This window comes from Astyanax mexicanus, chromosome 2 (assembly GCF_023375975.1).
Source record: "Astyanax mexicanus isolate ESR-SI-001 chromosome 2, AstMex3_surface, whole genome shotgun sequence".
Taxonomy (NCBI): domain Eukaryota; kingdom Metazoa; phylum Chordata; class Actinopteri; order Characiformes; family Acestrorhamphidae; genus Astyanax; species Astyanax mexicanus.
The window spans coordinates 4,725,301-4,746,875 of record NC_064409.1 but is presented as its reverse complement, the minus strand read 5'-3'; the positions used below and the strand labels follow the sequence as shown (position 1 = coordinate 4,746,875).

General features: G+C 38.5%; 1 protein-coding gene across 1 annotated transcript in view; it reads left to right on the top strand.

Moving 5' to 3' along the window:
- Positions 1 to 21,575, top strand: part of wnt5b (wingless-type MMTV integration site family, member 5b) — a 150,692-nt gene that overhangs the window by 121,468 nt on the left and 7,649 nt on the right. Inside the window, exons 4-6 of the mRNA XM_049475013.1 lie at positions 10,141 to 10,260; positions 11,594 to 11,841; positions 15,187 to 15,479. Of these exons, the coding sequence (XP_049330970.1) occupies positions 10,169 to 10,260; positions 11,594 to 11,841; positions 15,187 to 15,479 (633 nt within the window). The 5' untranslated portion in view covers positions 10,141 to 10,168. The remainder of the gene's footprint in view (positions 1 to 10,140; positions 10,261 to 11,593; positions 11,842 to 15,186; positions 15,480 to 21,575) is intronic.

Here is a 21,575-nt window from a genome sequence, read left to right as displayed (position 1 = left end):
GAACACTTACCAACCCACTGCCACCTCACACACACACTGTGAAGGGTTAAAGAAGATTTCCTTCAATATATTCTATATACAGTACTGTGCAAAAGTTTTAGGCACCTAAGCAAATTACACTAATTAATTTATCTCAGCAATATGAGTGTTTTTACCATGAAAAAAGTAGCAAGAATTTCTCATTTTTAGATAAGTATGTTATATCCTGTGATCCAATCTGTAGAACAAAGTGTAGAGATTCCAGATTTCTCCTGGATGCTCCTCATCCTGCATGTGCATTTGTTCAGTTCCGTCAGCAGCTCACCTATTGATTTAACTTCAGTAAGATTTGATTCACCAAAACAGGTGTTGAGAACTATGATTAGAACTAGAAATAACTCTATTAAACTCCTCAGATGAGGAGAGATTAGAAGATGTTTTAAGGAACATAGGGCTGTAAAAGTTGCACTGTTTGTATTTATTGTAATGTTAGTGTTTTACTGAGCTAATAAACACTTACTGCCCAGATTTAGAAGGTTTTTCTTTACTTAAAATTCCCACAGATGCCTAAAACATTTGCACAGTACTGTATATCATTTTCATTTCCACCTCCAGCATGAACAGCCAGCAGCTTCTTCTGCATTTCTAAATCACGTACAAAAAGAAAAAAACGTTTTCGCAACTTTTTCTCTTGCAAAAACCAAAGGAGTTACTCAACACAATCACAGCATTTAGCAATGCTTTAATACAGAAGTGGTCACTCACACAAGCAGGGTACATTTGCCCACTTCTCTATGTGTGGAAAAAAAAACACTTCCTTAATGCTTTCACTCGAAAAACCCTATTCAAAAACTTACAATCTTAACAACTATCAGTTGTGGATCGAGTACACAATCTGTGTATTTGAGTTAAAGAAGTAAAATATTATTCCAGCAAACGTTAAACTTATTCTTTAGACCTCTTTGTGACTAAAAGTATAAAAGTATTCTGACATAGTGTCGTCAGCATTGACTAAACTCACAGTCAATACTGGGTTTTAAGGTTTATTAAGGTTTATTTTCATTGGCAAGTCACCAACTAATAGAAAGGTATGTTTTTGGAAACGCCAAACGTGTCTACAGATGATTAAGTCTTGACATACATCTTTTTAATGGTAGCTTTAGACATTCTGAAATGGCAAACCCAAAACCAGTCTGAAAAAATCTCTCTGCTCATCGTTACCAGAACTGTCTAGTGTGTTTGTACTCCAAAAATGCATATTGAACATTATCAGGGTGGCACAGAGATTTTAGCCCTGGTTAGGTGGGCTACTACTTGTCCTGCCCAACAACAGACATAAGAAATTTGGAAATAGGTGTATGTAAGATAATTGCATATTATTGATTGATTGATTGATTGGTTAATTGATTGATTGATTCATTGATTGATTGATTGGTTGAAAAATGCAAGGATTATGAAAATCCAGTGAAAAATAAGATTTTAATATTGTACTATAAAATCTATATAGCAAATAAATCCAATTAACTAAAATATTCAATATATTTTTTTTATTTCTGTTGCATTGGAAGCCTGCGTGTATTTTCTCTTTTATATTTCAAATAGGCAACAATGGATGCAGGGTCTCTTAAGCTGCGAAACATTTACTGCAAGGTGACTAGCACTACTTCACTGAACCTTAGTTGAATTAGGTTAGTCACTTTAAAAGGAGATAATATTATACAATCACTTTTACAAATACTTTAATGTCTATATAATACTATTGTAAAAATCGTATTTAGTTTTTATTATGTATTTAAATTCTTGAATAAAGCTAATTTATTTATTTTGGACCTTGATTCCATTTATAAAACCATTAAAAAAAGGGGAGAAAACACCCAAGGGGTGAATAATTTCAGTTTTATCGCATCATCCACCCTTGATGCTATCACCCCATCCCTGCTGTGATCTGAGAGAGAGAAGGAGGCGCTTTTTATGGTCTTGTGAATGCAGCGATTCTGATAAGTGCTGCAAGTTCACAGCTCGCTAAAAACACACTCCACATATGGCTGTTTGTTGCTCTCTCCTCTTTTTCTCTCCCTCTTTCTGCCATGTGTGTGTGTGTGTGTGTGTGTGTGTGAGAGAGAGAGAGAGAGAGAGAGAGAGAGAGAGAGAGAGAGAGAGAGAGGGAGAGAGAGAGGGAGGCTGAGAGTCTGTGCTGCAGATTGTGTTCATTAAATCAGTCAAACGGCTGTTTGATGAACGTCGGAGTGTGTGCTTTGAGGGGAGAAGGATTCTCTGCTGCAATGCTTTGAGCTGTGTGTCTCCCTCTTCACACACACACACACACACACACACACACACACACACACTGCTCCTTCTGGGGCCTAGGCTACATCTGTGTGTGTGTGTGTGTGAGAGAGAGAGAGAGAGAGAGAGAGAGAGAGAGAGAGAGAGAGAGAGAGAGAGAGAGAGAAAGAGAGTGAGGGTCCCTCTAGTCCTCGGCCTGAACTCTCTCACACAGACAGCCAGAAGGAGAGAAACACACACACACACTCTCTCTCTCTCTCACACACACACACACACACACACACACTCTCACACACACACAGGTTCACCCTCTACCCACTGCTGATGGTTTTAGTTGGACTGTAAGATTGAAGGAAGAATCTACCTCTAGTGTCTCTAGGTGTCAAGTAATTAAGTACCCATACTTTGTTACCTTACTTAAGTAGAAATAATGGTGGTTATCTATACTTCACTGGAGTAATTATTTTCAGATGATATTCTTCAGATTACTTCTACTCCTTGTTACTCCTATTTCATTTCAGCTCATTTTCATTATGGCTTCTCATCATTCTCAAGAACTGACTGGATCCACTAGAGCCTGAGCTAACCCTTGTGTGGTGTTCGGGTCTGTGGGACCCGTTTTCATTTTTCATCAAATGATACTAAAAAAATATTTTTTCTAACTCAAACTCATTGGCATTGGCTCATTTTTTGTGAGAAACATATATCAAGACACATTTTCAATAAACACACACTGTACACCACCACCCCCCCCCCCCCCCCCCACACACACACACACATTTATATTACATACAGTATGTTTGGCCAAGGTCTAATAAACATTGCTTCATTTGTAAATTTGAAACTAAACAAATCTTCTACTCATATCTTGAGTTTAATTCATTTTCTTTTACATTTTATTAAAAAACTAATGAAAAAAAAAGAGTAGCACTTTTTGAAAGAAATGTAACATAAGAAAGGTAAAGGGCAAATATTAACCATGTAAATAAACCACTGTTTATATTGCTCGCAATTTAGGTGAAGCAAGCATGTGTAAAGCATTTTAATGTAAAATTGCTTAATTTTGCTGAATTAAATACAAGTAACAAAGTAAACGAGTAACAAAAATATGAACACCACACAAGGGTTAAAGGAGAACTCCGGTGTAAAATTGACTTTTAGAGTAGTTACGCATGATAAAAAGTACGTACCTTTATTGATTAGCCCACCTCTGCTCTCCCGAAGCTTTCCTAGATCCAGTCATTTTTTGCAGTTTTTCCAAAAATGCTTTAGAATGGATGAAATGGGGCATAATTTTACCCAATAAATCACTTTTTACACTGTTATCCAGGTTCAAAGTAGCCCCACACCTCTTTAATAGAATCTGGAGAGCCCTAGACATTTAAAAATAATTTTATTTCCAATTTTCTTCCCAATTAAGCACAGCCAATTACCCAACCCATTCATTAGGACTCCCTCTATCACTAGTAATGCCCCAACACACCAGGAGGGTGAAAACTAACACTAACACTTTTCAAGCTGCCGAGTAGCATCACAGCGCGCTTGGAGGAAAGCACAGCGGCTCGGATCTGATACATCAGCTCACAGATGCCCTGTGCTTTGGACATCACCCTAGGAGTGATGTGGGGAGAGAGCGCCATCTACCCACCCGGAGGCAGCAGGGCCAATTGTTCTCCCTCTGAGCGCCGACAGCTTGATGGAAAGGCTGCATGAGCGGGGGTTCAAACCTGCAACCTCCCGCTCATAGTGGCAGCGCTTTAGACCGCTGGACCACTCGGCGCCCCAGCCCTGGACATTTAAAACGACATTTAATAACTTTAAAAGTGCAGAAAAAAGCTTATTAAAAAACACTGTTTTCAACGCATAGCGTTAGCTACATCTCTGTTCGCTGCCATCTTAAATCAAATCAAATCAAATGAAATTTATTTATATAGTGCTTTACAACTGATGTTGTCACAAAGCAGCTTTACAGAAAGAAAAAACAGACAGAGCACTGAACATACAATATAATAAAGAACCCCCAGTGAGCACAGAGGCAAGGAAAAACAGAGCTTCAGAGCTGGAGGAGGAAGAAACCTTGGGAGGACCAAGATTCACATATAATGGGGGACCATCCTACCACTGGTCAAAGAGCTTTTAAATGAATATTAAGTCATTATGCATTCACGCAGGTCTAATATATTCAAGTGTATAACAACACCAGTAATGAAAACTGTTTTATGCCCCATATTATCCATTCTAAAGCCTTGGAAAAAATTTGGACAAACTGCAAAAAATGACTTGATCTCAGAAAGCTGCAAGGTTTTTACTGTTTATCATGTTTTACTGCACCAAAAATCAGTTTAACACTGGAGTTCTCCTTTAACACAGGCTCTAGTCAATCCAGTCAGTAATCTAGAGGCCCCAGTATTCCTAAACCGAGCTCTAGAAACAATTCCTTTCTTCAGGACTTTAGCCTTCATTCATATTCGCTCTGAGCTGCAGCTGGGCTGCTCTGCTGGTGCATATACTGTATCTGACAGTGTGCTAAAGGTATAGAATACATAACATCCATCCTCTCAAGCTTCAGCTCGAAACACTCTGAAGGCTCAGGCACACGAGCCGTGATGTTGGAGGATGTACACCCACTCGCCAAACACACTCCGGCACATGACACACACACACATTCACATACTCACACACACACACACACAGATCACCCAGATGATCTAGTTCTCAGATGAGGTAGGTGAGTTGTGGTCTGTGTGATTGGAATGTGTGAGTGTGTTGCAGGCAGCACTGGGTGTCGGTGCATAATTCTGACAGTCTGAGAGCTGCCGCTGCTGCCGCTGCTGCCGCTGCTTCTGCCGATGTTGCCGCTACTGGAGAGAATCTGTCAGGTCATGATGCTGCACGCCGCCATCGCCTGAGGAGAAAAAACCCTCAAAGGATGCAGCTCGAGATGCGCTCTGCTCTTTACAGCACAACCTGAAACCAGAGGCCCACCAACAGATGACTGACATTCACTTTCATAAGAGCTGAGGCCTGAACCGGGATCGGCTCCGCTTTACAGAAAACTCCTTCTTTTAAGTTGGAAAACGGCAGCTTGTTTAATTCTCATTTCTGATCATCTTCAATTGTCCAAGGCCAAGCTTCCTCCATGTATTACACAGGCATTGCGTCTGGTTGCGCTGCTATTGCACACCTCTCAGAAGAAAATGGGCTTCTCGGACTTGATGGCCTTTGTTCATTTTTTGCTAAATTGCTCCACCTTGTGGCAACTCGAGGCAGCACTGACAATGAAGACAAATGTAAAAGTGGTATAATGTATTATTCACTATATACAGCTGTGGAAAATATTAAGAGATCATTTCAGTATTTAAATCAGTTTCTCTGATTTTGCTATTTATAGGTATATGTTTAAGTAAAATGAACATCGTATATAATAAAATATAAAAATATAGTCATGTAGAGCATTTATTTGCAGAGCTTTCAGACCTCAAATAATGCAAAGAAAACAAGTTCATATTCATAAAGTTGTAAGTGTTCAGAAATCAATATTTTTCATATAATCACAGTTTTCATGCATCTAAGCATGTTCTCCTCCACCAGTCTTACACACTGCTTTTGCATAACTTTATGCAACTCCTGGTGCTTTGATGGCTTTTGATCATCCATCTTCCTCTTGATTATATTCCAGAGGTTATTTTTTCCAGAGCTGTATATTCACAAATGTCTATGTTGACATTAAAAGCAGTGTAAAGTTTATTTTACTGCACTTAATCTGTCCTTTACTTTAACCTATGACGTTGCTAAAGTGACACACAGATGCTAAACATTCTCAGAGTTGTAGATGAATGTAGGAGAGCTTTAGGGTTTAGTTCTGGAGATAAAACTGAACTAGCTCCTTTTAAAAGTGTATTACTTGCTTCTAGAGATCAGTTCCAACCATTAAACACAAAATATTAATAATAGAATATTGTATTGTTATTAATATATATATATATATATATATATATATATATATATATATATATATATATATATATATATATATATATATATATATATATATATGATTTTAATCTTGATGTACCTCGCAGTACTCTACGTCGTGTTTTTTGTTAATAAACCTGAAACTGTAGTTGCCAAATATGGCCACTAGAGGGACGCGTCTGACGTACGTCTAATGCAATGATTGTATATAATCTTTATATATATATATTTTACTGTGAATATGTGTAAAGGAATTCAACAGTAAAATTGAAAAGCGAGCATTAAAAGGTAAATGGTTCATTAAATCCTTGATCTATATTTAAAATAGTAGGTTATAAAAATTAAAAAGTGGCCTTACATCACTGTAGTAAGGCTACACACTAAGAAAAGTAAGTACAGATTTGTACTGAAAACAGGATAAATGGTACAAATCTGTACTTCCTGCTGTTAGGAAAAAGTTTGTACTTCAGAGGGAACATCTGACCATGTAATGACCAATATTATATCTCTGAGGGTACAATTATTAAAAGTCTACCTTTGAGTACAAGAAAGTACTTCTGTTCGTACCTCTGTTTTTTAGTGTGAACAGAGTATGAAGAATGTTACCCATCACCAATCTCATTACTAAACATCTGACCTCAAATTCACAACAGTAAAAATAATAGAAGATGAACATTCCCGCAGGTATGGTAAGAATTGGTGCTAAATTAAAAATCAGTTACTGCAAATTGATGTAAAACCACTTTTTCATTCCTGCATCCAACTGTTTTTAGAAATTATGAAATGTAAAATTCGAAAGGCAGAAGTTTGAGGAGATTATGTTGATTCAACAATAAAATTTCAACGTTTGCACATCTATTAAACATTAAATCTTGATTCAATGTTGTTTTAAAGTTGAACCCTAGGCTTAAAATTATTTTACTATTATTACCACTACAGAAACTACTATGAACTGTGTGGAGTTCCACAGGGTTCAATTGTAGGGCCTGTGAATTGTAGGGCCTGTGAAAGTGTAAAGAACTGAAATTGTAACCCAGCTGGCACACAACTGACCTTCAACGTTTAAATGTGGTTGTAATATGACTAAAGTAATGTCCAATCCAACGTTGATTTAACCATAACATCAACGTTGATTTAACGTTGTTTCAACGTTCACAATCATAATCATATTTCGACCACATTTCAGCTGGGTATTGATTTGGTTTTGTATGGAAAAAACAGCACATTTTGTTTTTTATTATTATTATTAAATAAACTTCTATCTCAATATATTGAGATCCTCTTCTCTCTTTACCCACTAAGCTCCCCCTAGTGGTTTTCTAGACACCACAGTATGGTATAGGCTTCACTGAAGGAGTATCTCAAAATAATGACTTAGTATCTCAAAATAGTGACTTAGTATCTCAAGATTATGACTTAATATCTCAAAATAATGAGATAGTATCTCGGAATAATGACTTACTCTCTCAAAAAAATATAGAGATTGCAGTTTACTAAAAAAATGTACTGGATTATTTTTATTTATTTAGGTGGCAGGAATGGTCTTCCATAGTTTTGGGCAGGGTTTTTTCTTTTTAGCAGGGATTCTTTTTTATCTTTATAAAGATCTCTACATGAGATAAAAGTTAGTCTCCTCGTGCACTCCTCGTCCCTATTAGTCTCTCATAAAGGCTACACATGTCGTCCTAATGACTGGTTCCAGTGGGGAAGCGCTGCTCCGGCTGTAGCGCGCTGTGGATTGGGTGTCCTCGGCCCGGGTCTTGGGGGGGGGGTGTTACTGGAGCCCCCTGGCCGTGTGAAAAGGTGATGGCTGGGCGTGTGGATTCCCACAGATGAAAGAGTTTGGAGCGGCTGCTTTATCATGCACAGACTGCTCGGAAATCGAGTGGCGTCTGTGCAGCAGCTCGGAGCCGAGCACTGAGGGACGGAGCCCTCAGATAAAACTTGATGCTGTAAAACAGTTTGGAGGCGAATTACAGCCCTTGCAGCTCTTAGGACGCCATACAGTACAATATATACAATATAGTACCGAAGGGGGTTTTCTTTAATCTAACAACGAGAACTGGTTCTGTGTGATTGGTGTGAAACGTACAGAATTTTATTTGTTTTATGTTATTGTGCATGCGGTGATGTTGGCTAATTTCGGTGTTTTAACCCTAAAATAGAAAGATAATGTTCTAAAAAAATTCCACGTGATTTTTTGATTGTGTTCCTGTTGTCACTTTGAGTTGCATGGGACTTTGGGAGCTTCAGGGCGCTCATTAATGTCATTAATGTTATGGATCAATCCTTCCTCCCATCTATGTTTATTTTATTTTTTTATTTTATGTGATGTTGTGCGTTGTAAAATTAAAGATTAGTTCCAAAACTGGTCATACATACAGTATATACCCAACGTTGGTTGGTGATGGTGTTACCAATTTTAACGTCGGTGTTCTAAGGTTAATGTAGAATTTCTGTGCTAACCATTAAGCGTTTTGGGAGATTTATAAATGTAGGAGGGGTGGAACTGTCAGATATCATATGTATGGCCTCCTTTAGCCTTATTATATTCCTTTATTCAGATTGAGAGCCCCCACCCTTCTCAAACCACCCCCTCCCCATTCTGGTTTATTGCAATAAAGCATAGAACAGAATGAAAAGAGGATTTTACGCATGTGAACTTCGATGGAAATTACTTTTTCCAAGTCGTTAACTCCTTTATGCTCTCTCTCTCTTTCTATTTCTTTCTCCCTCTCTCTTTCTCTCTTAATTTTCTCATGCTATCAATGCTGCGACTATAAATAATAAAATAAAATGAAAAAATGAATCCCTCGAAAATATAATGAATAGAAATTAATTATTTAGATAACTAACACAAAAACAAACGTATCAGCCCTTTTTTACTTTGCATGCGATGAAAAACATCCCAGTCTTTCCTTTCTATCCTAAAAAAAAAAATACTGCCAGAAACATATCTTTTTTTATTATTTCTCCTGAAATAACAGGAATAGAGTAATATACAATAGACATGGGTCTAATCAAATCACTCCCAAGTCTTTCTCAGCTCCACACAGCTTTCTCTGCTTTCTTTCTGCTACGCTTTATAATTTCTAAACTCTAAAAAAAAAAAGCTCCTCCCTGTTATAGCAGTATAGACGCATTTTGTTTCCCACCTGTATTCAAGTAAGACCCGCCTCCTTCGCTACTCCTTTGCTAAGGTTGGCTGACAGCCCACGCCGCTTCACCAGGATTGGTGGACGGTTTGTGTATATAATCTGCCGACCAATCAGAATACGGGGCGCAACAACACGCGCTCATTAATTCTAAGACGAGATATAGGACCCAGTTAGCCAATCAACGCGAAGACAGCGTGACAGGACTAGCCAGTGCATTGCTCTGAGGGGCGTGGCTTGTCGGAATGCAGGTGGGATAAACAAAGCCAGCGCGTAAAAAAAGCGTGTGCAAGTGGTGAAAGAGTGAGAGTTGGAAGTGAGTTAGTTAGCGGCAGCATTAGTGAGTAGAGTGTCTAAAGTGTCAGGAGTGTTTTTAATCCCCACGTTATGGCAGCTCTTAGTTTTCTTATTTCTTTTTTTAATCATATGTGCTTAATTTAACACTCAAGAGCACAACTTCCACAGATCTGCACTTTCATTTTATTTATTTTTCTTCAGTTTGTTTGATTATTTAGCCTTAAATCAGATGGCATAGTCTTAAGTCTGGGTGTCTTAAGGATTTTGCTTCCTTTTTTTTGTTCAGTGTATAGAGTTTAAGAGTTAGAGAGCTAGTCCCGCATGCATGTCGCACGTGCGGAGGTTTTATTTTCTTAGTTTTCTGAGTTTGTAAAAGTCTGGAAGTTTGGAGGTTGATCCCACTGGACCGGAGGTCTGTAGGCTAACGTCCTGCCCTGTTGCCCCCCAGAGGATCGCCTTGAGCTGGACGGACAGGGATGGATGCGATCCAGAGCCTGCGCTTCATCCTCACCATCATCACACTCCTCGCCTGCAGCTCCCAGAGACTGGCGCACGCGAACTCATGGTGGTAAGATCATGCATACATGCATATCAACATACACTTCTAAAAAAACAAAAAACAAACACAAACTAGGCTGACCAACAAGACTGTATATGAAGAAAGTTTTAAATGCTTTTACGTGTAATAATTCAGATTTAATTCAGATTAATTTGTATTTATTTTGTTCTCGTGGCTGCGATTGATGAAACTGCGCTAAATTCACTGAGAACAAATGTGGAGGTTTTTGTCACAATATTTACCCTGCGGCCCAAATGGTCAGCCTGTTTGTAAATAAGGACAGCAGCACCCAACAGGACTTGGCGTCTTGACCTTGTGTTGTGGACTTTAGGAAGAGCTGCGCTCACAGTTGGAGCTGGAGTTAGGTGGGTAGGTGTGTGTAGAGCAACCTAAAAACACCAGCAAGTTAAATAATAGGCTGAAAAAGATACTAGATCTAAAAACGTGTGAGACCAAAGTATATACCTAAGTAGTAATTAATGTAATTTACTTAAGGAGTAACATATAATTGGTTTTAGTATTAGTTAAAGCAGAATATTAAAAAAGAAGTGGTAGTATAATCTTATAAACTCTCAATTAAAAAAACATCAGTTATAGCCTATACCACAAGTAAGCTGAAATTCTCAGTTTTTCATTGTTTTATTAAAATATGTACAGCTCTTGAAAACAATTAAGAGACCACTTCAGTTTGAATCAGTTTCTCTGATTTTGCAATTTATAGATATATTTTTGAGTAAAATGAAAATGAACTACGGACATTTCTCACAAATTCCAAATAAAAACATTGTCATTTAGAGCATTTATTTGCAGAAAATGAGAAATGGCTAATCATATTCATAAAGTTTTAAGCGTTCAGAAATCAATATTTGGTGGAATAACCCTGTTGTTTTAATCACAGCTTTCATGCATCTTGGCATGTTCTCCTCCACCATTCTTACACACTGCTTTTGGATAACTTTATGCCTTTACTCCTGGTGCAACAATTGAAGCAGTTCAGCTTGGTTTGATGTCTTGTGAGCTGTAAATATTGCATACATGCGTCTTCGGCTTAAAAGAGGTTAACATTTTAGTTGACCAATTACAGGTCTAGGGGTGTAGCTTAATTTGCATACAGCTTGCAACACGCAACACCATGTAGCTATAGTTTTAAAAACACTAAGCATACTGTAATATGCTTATATGCGTTTACTGATTTTATAAGCTACTTCTGTATGATATATTGTTGGTTAATATAGTTTAAACATATATTTAAAATGAAGCAGAAGCTTCAGCACTGAGCTGTTGTGCTGTTTGGATGATGAGAAAGTGGTTAAAAGTGTTAAATCGCTTTGTCATGGCGCAGGTCTTTAGCCATGAACCCCATCCAGAGGCCGGAGATGTACATCATCGGAGCCCAGCCGCTGTGCAGCCAGCTGACGGGTCTGTCTCAGGGCCAGAGGAAGCTGTGCCAGCTGTACCAGGACCACATGGTGTACATCGGCGAGGGGGCCAAGACTGGCATCAAGGAGTGCCAGTACCAGTTCAGGCAGAGGCGGTGGAACTGCAGCACGGTGGACAACACCTCCGTGTTCGGGCGCGTGATGCAAATAGGTGAGTGGATGGATAGGTGCATGGGTGATGGAGTGATGATGCTGCTGAGGTCAGTGTCTCTCTTTTGGAGAATTGAGTGCACGGGTCAGACTCTCTCTCTCTCTCTCTCTCTCTCTCTCTCTCAGTCTCTATCTCTTGATTTGTGAATCGATAAGGGAATGTTGGATCGCGCGCAGACAAAGGGCCATCTTCGCTTACAGCAGCAATTGAGTGTGAGTTCCGCTCGGCGGTGCAATGAGGTGTAAGAGAGCCCCCTCTGCCCCGCACCCCCCCTCAGCTCAGGGCTCTTGGTGTGGAGGTGCTAGGCGAGCCATTGTCCTTTTCAAATGCAGCCCCGCCATGACACGGGCTCGGCAGATCCGGGCTTTCTGTTTGAAGTCTCGCACCAAAGGCCAATAAAAACGGCCCTGTGCGTCGAGGAGGCGCAGCGGAGGAATGTGGGCGCGCGCACACACATACCCGGTTTATGGGGGGCGAGATTAAGTGTGTTTGGGTGCCAGTGTTGACCAGTGGTTTTGAATTTCAATGAAACCTTAGAGAATGGATACATAGATAGATTGATTGCCTGGACTTCTTTATGGCTACCTGGAGTAGATCAGGTATATTAAGGGACTTCAGGTGGGAAATTCTGTAAGATTAGCCTATATGATTAACCCTCGATGGCATAAATAAATAAAAAAATAATACCATTACTTTGAGATTTGTTTGGGGGGGGGGGGCCCTGTTGATATATATATATATATATATATATATATATATATATATATATATATATATATATATATATTAACCAAGCTGATCTTTTAAAGGAGAACTCTGGTGTAAAATGGACTTTTGTTGTCGTAAAACATAATAAAATACTTATCTTTGATGAATAGCACACCTCCTTTCTCCCACAGTGTTCCGAGATCCACATTGAACAGTCTGTCCAAACATCCTTCAGACTGGGTGACATGGGGCATAATTTACCCCGATAAATCGTTTTTTTCCACCGTTATTCAGCTCAAAGTAGCTCCACACCTCCTTGCTAGAATCCGGAGAGCCCTGACATTTAAAACAAATCTCAGAACGCTGTGGGACAACGGAGGTGTGCTATTCAACAAAGGTAAAGAACTTTTAATCGTGTTTACTACACCAAAAGTTGATTTTACACCGGAGTTCTCCTTTAAATCAGGTGTGTTGAAGCAGGGAAGCATTTAAGTCATGTAGGGAATACAACAGACAACACTTCTCCCAAATTCCAAATAAAAATATGATCATTTAGAGCATTTATTTGCAGAAAAGGAGAAATGGCTGAAATAACACAACAGATGCAGAGCTTTCAGACCTCAAATAATGCGAAGAAAACAAGTTTATATTCATAAAGTTTTAAGAGTTCAGAAATCATTTGGTGGAATAACCCTGGTTTTTAATCACAGTTTTCATGCATCTTGGCATCATGTTCTCCTCCACCAGTCTTATACACTGCTTTTGGATAACTTTATGCTGCTTTACTCCTGGTGCAAAAATTCAAGCAGTTCAGTTTGGTGGTTTGATGGCTTGTGATCATCCATCTTCCTCTTGATTATATTCCAGCTGTTTTAAATCCGGTAAAATTGAAGAAACTCATCATTTTTAAGGGTTCTCTTTTAGTTTTTTACAAAGCTGTACTTGTGAGTACAAGGAAATCTGAAATGCCTGAATTATCTTTTTTTACAGACTCAACATCTGTTATTTTAACTCACCACTCTTAAATATTGATCTATATTTCGACTTCTAGCAGATTGGAGGTCAATGCATATGAAATAGTATAGGGTATATTACATATTTATCTATTTGGCAATCATAAATTAATAATTGTGTATATATTACCTTTCATTTAAGACCATAATGGTTTGTACATCTTGCATGTGTCATTGTAGCAGAAAAAACAGGCCTTTGCAGCACAGATTTCCGTTATTAATGCTGAGCTGTTTCAAGGCACTTGTAGGAAGTGCTAAAATACAGTTGTGCATGTGCCGTTGAGTTATGCGAAAGCTGCATTCCAGATGCTTGATACACGGATGGAAAGGCACCAGGTAGCATGTGAGCAGCAGATGTGAAAATATGCGAGAGTGGATTTATATAAAGCTCACGCCTCTGTGGCAGGAAACCCCTGCAGACCGTGTCACTGTTTTCCTCGCCTCATATGAAGGCGGCTAACCTGTCCGGCCCTCGCACTCACTCTCCCATGGCTCATCTAATTGAATACTTCAGATTGGGCCAGATAGCAGACTCTGCACATGCCTTTTCCAAGATTTTGAGAATGTTCAGATGGCCATTACTAAACCACTGCATCTGGTAAATACTTAATTGGTGAAAAATGCATTGTTCATTGTTGAGTTTTTAATAAGGCAAGGAAATCTGGATTGCTGCCATCTGTTACAATTTCACCAAGTTTTGTGATCATGTGCAGATGCGTACACATGGTCTAAAGAGCGTATAGATCTTTTGGCTATTCAGAGGTAGAGAAAATATAAGATTTACAGCAGTATATCAACTATGAAAGAAGTAAGACAGTCACAACTATAGGCTTGTTGTAGACATTAGTTAGTGTTTATTACTTATTGTAACTTAGATGATCTGTTTACAGATGGGAACAAACAATAAATACCCAGAGACCCAAACTTGAGTAAAAGTAATCAAATTAAATAAATCATAGACATGTGCATAGAAAAAAATATCATAGAAAAAAAATTCATATAAGAAATATCCAGTCAGAAACTTCACTTGGTTTTACTGTGGGTGAATGACCTACTGAGCTCTAAGGTTCCTCTTCTGAAGTCTCCAATGATCCACCAGCCGGATCCTCTTTTAGAGGCTGTAAGTGAGACGCAAGTATGTCAAGACGTGTGACGTAACCAGAAGAAGAACTCCCGTGAAAAGCGACCCGAGACCCCAGTTTTTAGAATGAATATATTATTAGGCTTAACAATATTTTATCCCTTCTCCACTTAGAAATGCTTCTGCTTTCAGTTTAGAAACAAAATAATACTGACTGCCACTTTAAGCACAGTAGGTTAGTAAAAATAATACTCCAGTAGATACAGATACAGCATTTTAGTACTTAAGTAATTAAGTAGTGAAGTAAAAATAATACTCCAGTAGATACAGATACAGTATTTTAGTACTTAAGTACAGTAGTAAAGTACTTCTGCTACATTACTGTACATATCTGTCAATATCTAATTAACGTCAGCTCCTTCTTTAGTTTATAAAATACAAAATAAACTTGACATAGCGCAAAAAAATCATGTAATCAGTTATTTATTAACATCAAGAAGAAAAGGTTAATTGACTCAGTCTGTGTTTTTCTGTGTCCTCCAGGCAGCAGAGAAACAGCGTTTACCTACGCCATCAGTGCTGCGGGCGTGGTGAACGCGGTGAGCCGGGCGTGTCGGGAGGGCGAGCTGTCCACCTGCGGCTGCAGCAGAGCGGCTAGACCCAGAGACCTGCCCCGGGACTGGCTGTGGGGCGGCTGCGGAGACAACGTCAACTACGGATACCGCTTCGCCAGGGAGTTCGTGGACGCGCGAGAGCGGGAGAAGAACTACCCCCGAGGCTCTATAGATCACGCACGCACCCTGATGAACCTGCAGAACAATGAAGCTGGAAGGATGGTGAGCAATTCATCACACACACACATGCACGATATTTAACTGCCATGTCAATTTGTCAGCAACCAACAGAACATATTTGACATATATGGACTTAATCTAACATATTTTATAAAGAAAACAAACATCAATGTGAGAAATCAAAAGGTGAGTCTACAAATCTCTTCATTAAAAAAAAAACCTCTTAATTCAGTTCCCCAACTAGCATCAGTCCAGTAGCATCCAATTATAATATATTAATATATATATATAATGTGGATAAAACAAACAAAAAAAAAGAGAAAGTTTTCTCACAAAAAAGTGGTCCTGTAAATTAGTGGTGAGCAGTATTTTTTATGATTTATTAATTGCAATACTCACTCAATTATAATAATCATTTAGGAGAATGTTTAGATTATACTTTGCAATAAGGATTAATATTAATTAACAGTACTTATGACAGAATGTCTCTAATTCTAATTATTAATTGACACAAGTAATTGACTAGTTAATTATGAAGCATTACTACATTTTAAATGTAGTAATGTCTCAATTCTCATACTGAAAAAATAAATCTGAAAAATAAAAATTGTGTAAAGCTTAATAACGCCTTAACTAACATAAATCAACCCTCTATAGCATGACATTTATAGTTGTTGAGAAAATATTTATAGCCTAAAATATTGTAGCCTACTTTTTTGGAGGTTGTTTATTTCTGTTGATATATCAATCAAAAGATTTGAGAAACACTGATTCATCAAGATTGCCTTGCAGTCTAACTGCATATTGTTGCTCTAAGGCAACACATTAAAAAACACTGTTTTAGTAAGTAAATGAAAACAAATAGCCGCAAATATAAAAATTATTGCTAAAATTTAAACGACAGTAAAATAACACAAAAAGAGGTTTGCTGCCTGAGGGCAACACCATGCCATAGAGGGTTAATAATTAGTTGATATATCATTTAAACATTTAGTAATGCTTTTTAACAATAGTTCTTACGACAGAAGGTCTCTACGTTTTGTTAATTGGCACTAGTTAAGACATTATGAAGCATTACTAAATTTAAAATGGTCTAAATTAACTCTAAAAAAATCATTTGAAAAACCTTGTAATGCTTATTAACATCTTAACTAAAATGAATTGATACTTAGTTTAGACACTACTTAACCATTTAGTAATATTTCTTGACAATAGTAAGTACTGTAATTTAAGGTACTCTTATAGTAAAGCGTTTTCAATGTTTATAAAGAAGCTTTTTACTCAAGGCACTATTTAAGAATAATAGTTAATAATTAATGCATATTACATAAATACATAAGTACAGCACAAGTAAAGTATATAGCAGTACAATCACAATATATTATATTATCATTTGTGCATATTGTACAGCAAAGTAGAGCGAAGTATATTAGAGGAAGCAAGAAAAAAGCATAATCTATTGACCAATGAGGAAGTCCCAAATACACACTGGTGCTAGGCCCAGCACTTGCATGCCAGGGGCTTAGTTGTGTTTGTGTTTTATAGGGGAAGACACTGGATGTAGAAACCTGAGTGGCGTTTAAACACAAACTAGCTTGTTTGGTGTAAGTTTTCAAGTGTGACTAAGACTGAGAGTCAGCCCACACATCTCTTAAATAGTCCAGGACAGGCACATCAGCACTCTTCTATGGAATGTGTTTGTGTGTGTGTGTGTGTGTGTGTGTGTTTGTGTGTGAGTGAGTGTGTGTGTAAATAATGGTCTAATAGGTTAAACCAGAGGGAGAAATAATTTACTGGAAGTGACCAAATGGCCTCTGCACCAGGCTAATGCCCTTGGAGTCTGGTCAGGGTCAAGAGGTCAAAGCGCATTCCTTTACGGGTCCACGGCCAGGCCCTTCACTTAGATTCACCCGGGACTCTTCCCACATAAACCATCATCTCCCTCTCATTCAACTCTAGAGCATAACATCGCTGTCCAATGAAAAACACTTATTTCAATTTATGTCGATACTACATAATTTGAACAGACGAACTGTCTCTTACACTGTGCCAAAATTTCTTGATGAACGAACCAATAGAAACTCTTCAAAATGACCTGAAATAACCTCTTTTTACATTGATTTCCACTGAAAGTTTACAAAGTTTTTTCTCTCTCCTCTAAAGTTGCTGTTTTGGAGATTGGAGTGTTTTTCATTGGACAGCGATGATAAGCTCTTGGCTTATTCTTTATTTCATCTTTGAACTCACTATAAATTACTATACAATATTAAATTAATAAAAATTAATAAAAAAGTAGATAGTACTGGTAGAGTTCAACAGAATTTATGGTTCCATCAGTTATAACAAGTTTTCCAGGTCCTAAAGCAGCAAAGCAAAATCAGACCATCACACTACCACCACCATGTTTGGCAGCATGATGTTCTTTTTCTGAAATGATGTGCTAGTTTTATGCCAGATGTAACAGGACACATACCTTCTAAAAAAATACACTTTTTTTGGCAGTCCACAGAATATTTTCTTAAAGTCCTGTAATTACACTTCTCAATAGTGTATTTCGAGAAAACAGGATTAATCAAATTAACCTCAAACCACACAAGTATCTCCATTTTTCTCCGTTTTTAGTTTACTACATAATTTGAACAGACAAACTCTCCTTTACATTGTGCCAAAATTTCTTGATGAATGGACCAATAGAAATACTTAAAATGACCAGAAATAAACTCTTTTTGCACTGACTTCCATTGGAAGTTTAAACCACTTAGACCACTTCAGTTTCTGAACCAGCTTCCCACTTTCTCCCTGAATAAACCTGTTTTTTAATCACAGTTTTTTTCATGCATCTTGGCATCACGTTCTCCTCCACCAGTCTTACACACTCCTTTTGGATAACTTTATGCTGCTTTACTCCTGGTGCAAAAAGTCAAGCAGTTCAGTTTGGTGGTTTGATGGCTTGTGATCATCCATCTTCCTCTTGATTATATTCCAGAGGTTTTTTTTTTTGGTAAAATCAAAGAAACTCATCATTAGAACTTTAGAACTCTTTAGAACTTTACTTACTAGTTTCATAGAATTTACTGTTAAGTAATACACCTTTGGCCTCAAGTTTAAGAGGTTGGAAGAGAGTCAGTTCAGCCCAGGCTGGTGAATAATAGGCTTGGTTTGAGTCTGTATGTGGTGGTGGGCTGACGACTGTTTGGTCTTTGTTAGAAGAAGCCCCTGGTTGTTGATTTCTTTGATCTGCTGCATGTTAGAGGAAGATTAGTCCCTGGATCCCTTGTTCAGTCTCTTTGTGTCTATGTGTGTGTGTGTGTTGGGTGCTTGACCAGAGGCTACTGCAGCCTTTTGATGCTCTCAGGTGGGTGTAAAGCACAGGGCTGCCTTGTGGTCTTTGCTGAGCCCTGACACAGAATGTCTGCGGCTCCTGCAGCAGCTCCACGGAGGCTGCAGGGTCACCCAACATCCTGATGGTCATCAGTGTGGTCCCCTGAGTGCTTTTCATAGTCACCGTGACACACAGCGTCATAAAAAGTCCATTTGCCTGCCGATGTGGGTGCAGAGATCGGCGTAGCGCCCTGTGTTTGTTTTGAGCCAGATGAGCTTGTTTAAGGTGTTTACAGAGGAGAAGGCTTCTCTCCAGGTCTCAGCACTTCCTAGCAGCTCTGGCTCCTCAGTTGAGGAGGTCAAGGCCTGTACGAGCCCTGGGGAGGGGGGCGGGGCCATGCCCCCTGATGTATGGTTCTCAATGCAAACTGTTATAAATGATTTTACCAAATTGAAAACCTCTGGAATATAATCAAGAGGAAGATGGATGATTACAAGCCATCAAACCAAACTGAACTGCTTGAATTTTTGCACCAGGAGTAAAGCAGCATAAAGTTATCCAAAAGCAGTGTGTAAGACTGGTGGAGGAGAACATGATGCCAAGATGCATGAAAACCAGTGATTAAAAAACAGGGTTATTCCACTAAAAATTGATTTATTTGAGGTCTGAAAGCTCAGAATGTTTTGCTATTTCAGTAATTTCTCAGTTTCTGCAAATAAATGCTATAAATGATATTATTCCCTTCAGGAGTTCAACAGAATTCGTGGTTCCATCTATTACAGCGAGTTTTTCAGGACCTAAAGCAGCAAAGCAGCCTCAGACCATCACACTACCACCACCATGTTTGACAGAATGGTTTTTTTTTTTCTGAAATTGTGTTATTTTTACACCAGATGTAACAGGACACACACTTTCCAGAAAGTTACACTTTTTTATCAGCAGTCCACAAAATATATAATATTTTCCCTAATATAAGTCCAGTGGATCATGAAGATGTTTGTAAAATTTTGAAAATGTTATGTTCTTTTTGGTCAGAAGTGATTATCGTCTCTGTCCAATGAAAAACAAGTATCTCCAAAACAGCAATTTTACGGGAGAGAGGAAAAACCTTTTAAACTTTGAATGGAAGTCAATGTAAAAAGTTTACATTGAGTTTTTTTCTGGTCATTTTAAAGTGTTTCTATTGGTCCGTTCATTAATAAATCTTGGCACAGTGTAAAGGACAGTTTGTTCAAATGATGTAAACTAGTAGTAAACTAAAAATGGACAAAAATGGAGATACATAGCAGTAAACAGAACATATAATAGTAAGAGTTTAAAACTGAATCAACAAACATTATCTATAATAATAATAGCAGAACAGATGCTCCAGATAAAACTCCAGATAGAAATAAAGAAATATACCCATCCCTAAGCAAGACGTGGCCTCGGAGCAGCACATCTCTGTGTGACCTCTATCCAACCTTTTGCTTTTCTTCTGGGTGAAGAGTTATAGGCTGCCGGGTCGATGGAGAGAAGCTTTTATTGTTGTCTTTTTTCCTCCCTCTCTCTTTTCCTCTCTCTCTTTTTTTCCCTGGGCTGCCCTCAGCCTGAGTGGAGGAAGAGGGTGACCCCAGGGCGGGCGTGGAGAGGGCGTGGTGCGGCACCGTTTCATGCCCCCGTTGCCCCAGGCGACCCCCTCCGCTCTTTGCTGGCGGCTCTTTTTTGGCTGGGCTTGTTTGCCGGAGATTTGTCTTGCGTGGAGAGGCTTAGTGCTGGCAGGCTTTTGTGCAGGTGACAGAAGCGTATCGCGGGGAATAGATATAGCCTCCCTGATTCCTCTCAGCTAACGGCTGTGGTGGGGCGGGGGGGGGGGGGGGGGTGTTGGGGGGGGTGAGTTAGGGGGTGCATCGGCAAGGGATAGTGTGTGTAGATAGTGTGCGGTTACGGCTCCGTGGGTCACAAAAGCCGCCAGCCAGGGTTAGGCTACTGCCACACAAATCAAGCAGAGCGGAGCTGTTTCACACCGACAGCAAAACACACACTCTCACACACACACACACACACATACTCACGCATACTTATGCATACTAAACAAACATCCTCACCCTTTTATACTCCTTTTTATTTAAAGTTTTATACAAATAGGCTTGATTGCACAGTTAAGAAAATAGTATGCATAGTACTCAGGTAACACTGGTAGTATATGATAGGCATTGTTTCCATGTGGGTCAGCCAAACGTGACTCTTCCTGTAGCAGTTTTCTCCAGTTTCCAAGAGTCTTTTGAATTTGTAGGAAACAGTACTCACCGCTCTCTGGCTTCATCTGTAATTTTTCTAAAGAAAAGAAAGACTTATACTTTTAATAGTTTAGCAGAGTTCTCTGTGTTTCTGTGTCTTTTTCCTAGTTATTATGATAGTGAAAGTGTGAATGTGCTGTGTGTAAATAAATGTGTAAATGCTGCTGCAGTAGAGAGTAACACCAGTAAGGCTTTGTAATTTGACATTTCTTAACCCTTTCAAACCTGAATTATCTCCGGGATGGAAAAAAATGTAAGAATTCAGTTTTCAGTCTGTAATGCACAGAAAAAAGTCTAATATTCTACTATATAAAAAAAATATATAGCAAATAAATCTTATTGACTTTTTTTTTAATTCCCATTGCATTGGAGGCCTGTCTGTAATATTTTATATTTCATATTGACTTTTTTATTTCATAAATCATCCCTAAACAGTAAAAAAAAAACATGATTAAAAAGCATTTTAAATCACATTAAATAATTAAAAATAGCTATGCTAATTCACTATGTGTCATTGGTTTATAAACTTGTTCATTG